The sequence below is a fragment of the Octodon degus genome, unplaced genomic scaffold (genome assembly GCF_000260255.1).
Source record: "Octodon degus isolate 3935 unplaced genomic scaffold, OctDeg1.0 scaffold00122, whole genome shotgun sequence".
Classification (NCBI taxonomy): domain Eukaryota; kingdom Metazoa; phylum Chordata; class Mammalia; order Rodentia; family Octodontidae; genus Octodon; species Octodon degus.
In genome coordinates, this window is record NW_004524698.1 from 2,061,168 (window position 1) to 2,062,524 (window position 1,357).

At 42.2% G+C, this 1,357-nt stretch overlaps 1 protein-coding gene across 1 annotated transcript in view; it reads left to right on the forward strand.

Moving 5' to 3' along the window:
- The window catches only part of Dgkh (diacylglycerol kinase eta), a 221,300-nt gene that overhangs the window by 129,848 nt on the left and 90,095 nt on the right, over nt 1–1,357 (forward strand). Inside the window, exons 5-6 of the mRNA XM_023700138.1 lie at nt 306–410; nt 667–799. Of these exons, the coding sequence (XP_023555906.1) occupies nt 306–410; nt 667–799 (238 nt within the window). The remainder of the gene's footprint in view (nt 1–305; nt 411–666; nt 800–1,357) is intronic.

Here is a 1,357-nt window from a genome sequence, read left to right on the forward strand (position 1 = left end):
TGAAATATGAATACATTGTTTATTTGGGTTCATAGCCTTTTAAGAAAATGGCAAACAAAACAAACCCAGTTAATGGAAACAGTAATGGGATCAAAGAGAACAAAAAATTTCAGAAATTTTCCTTTCTTTCAACACATTATATCATATAGAGAGAATAAAATTCACCTCTCATGTTGCTGAGACTCTTTATTTTCTTCATGAAGGAAATAAAACGGCATTAGAAATGGAGATGCCTTTTAAGATGCTGGATTTTTCATTAATTCCTCTGTTGGTGATTAGCAGTTATATTGAAGTGTCCCTTTCAGATAATCACTCCCTTCAGGAGGCTCATGCTGTGTGCTGAGAACAGAAAAGAGATGGAGGATTGGATCAGCTCCCTGAAGTCTGTCCAGACCAGAGAACCTTACGAGGTAAGACAGCACTCCCTCTTAGATCATGGACATTAGCAAAGAGCTAAATGGTACTGTGTCCCCCCAAAAAGGGAAAGTATAGATTCATTTAGCAACTTGTTTAAGCTAGATTTTAACCTTTTTTTTTTAACCTAAGGTGCTTTGGTGTTTAAAATAATGGAATCAGAAATTTAACTACAATACATATCTTCCAAGTAGTTCAGTGCCTCTTACCTTGTTTTCGTGTTTCCAATCTGTGCTAACTTCTCTTTTCCAGGTGGCCCAGTTTAATGTGGAACATTTCTCAGGGATGCACAACTGGTACGCCTGCTCCCACGCCCGCCCCACCTTCTGTAACGTGTGCCGAGAGAGCCTTTCTGGAGTCACCTCCCATGGGTTGTCCTGTGAAGGTACTGTAGCAGCCAGTTGTGCACTGTCCCTGTAGGAACAGGGCCAGAGACATGCCACTGTTGGTTTTTTGCCATTTTACGGAGAACAGACACTCTCCCCACAGGAAAACACTGCCCATGGCTGGAAGCATCTGGGCCAGGACACAGCGTTCAAGCTTGGCTGTGGCTCAGTGTTGCACTTTGCACACATAGGACTAATTTGGGAAGCACTGTTGCTCTGGGAAAGATAACAGAATCATCTGAAAGGAAGTGTAAATCAAAATATAGTACTACATCCCTGAGGAATTAGGAACTACCATCTAAAAATTGTTTTGAAAAAATAAATAAATGAAAAATTAAAAAAAATTGTTTTGCTCAACGGATTAAAGTGCCTGCCTAGGCAGACACAAGAACTAGGGTCCCTGGTGTGCTGTGCTAGCCCTGCCCATGAGGTACCCTGAGACAGCACTTGAGACTGGGTGTGGTAGCACGTGCCTGTAATCCCAGCGCTTGGGAAGCTGAAAACAGGAGGATCACTGTGAATCCAATCTGTATAGTGAGACCTTGTAGACCCTGTAC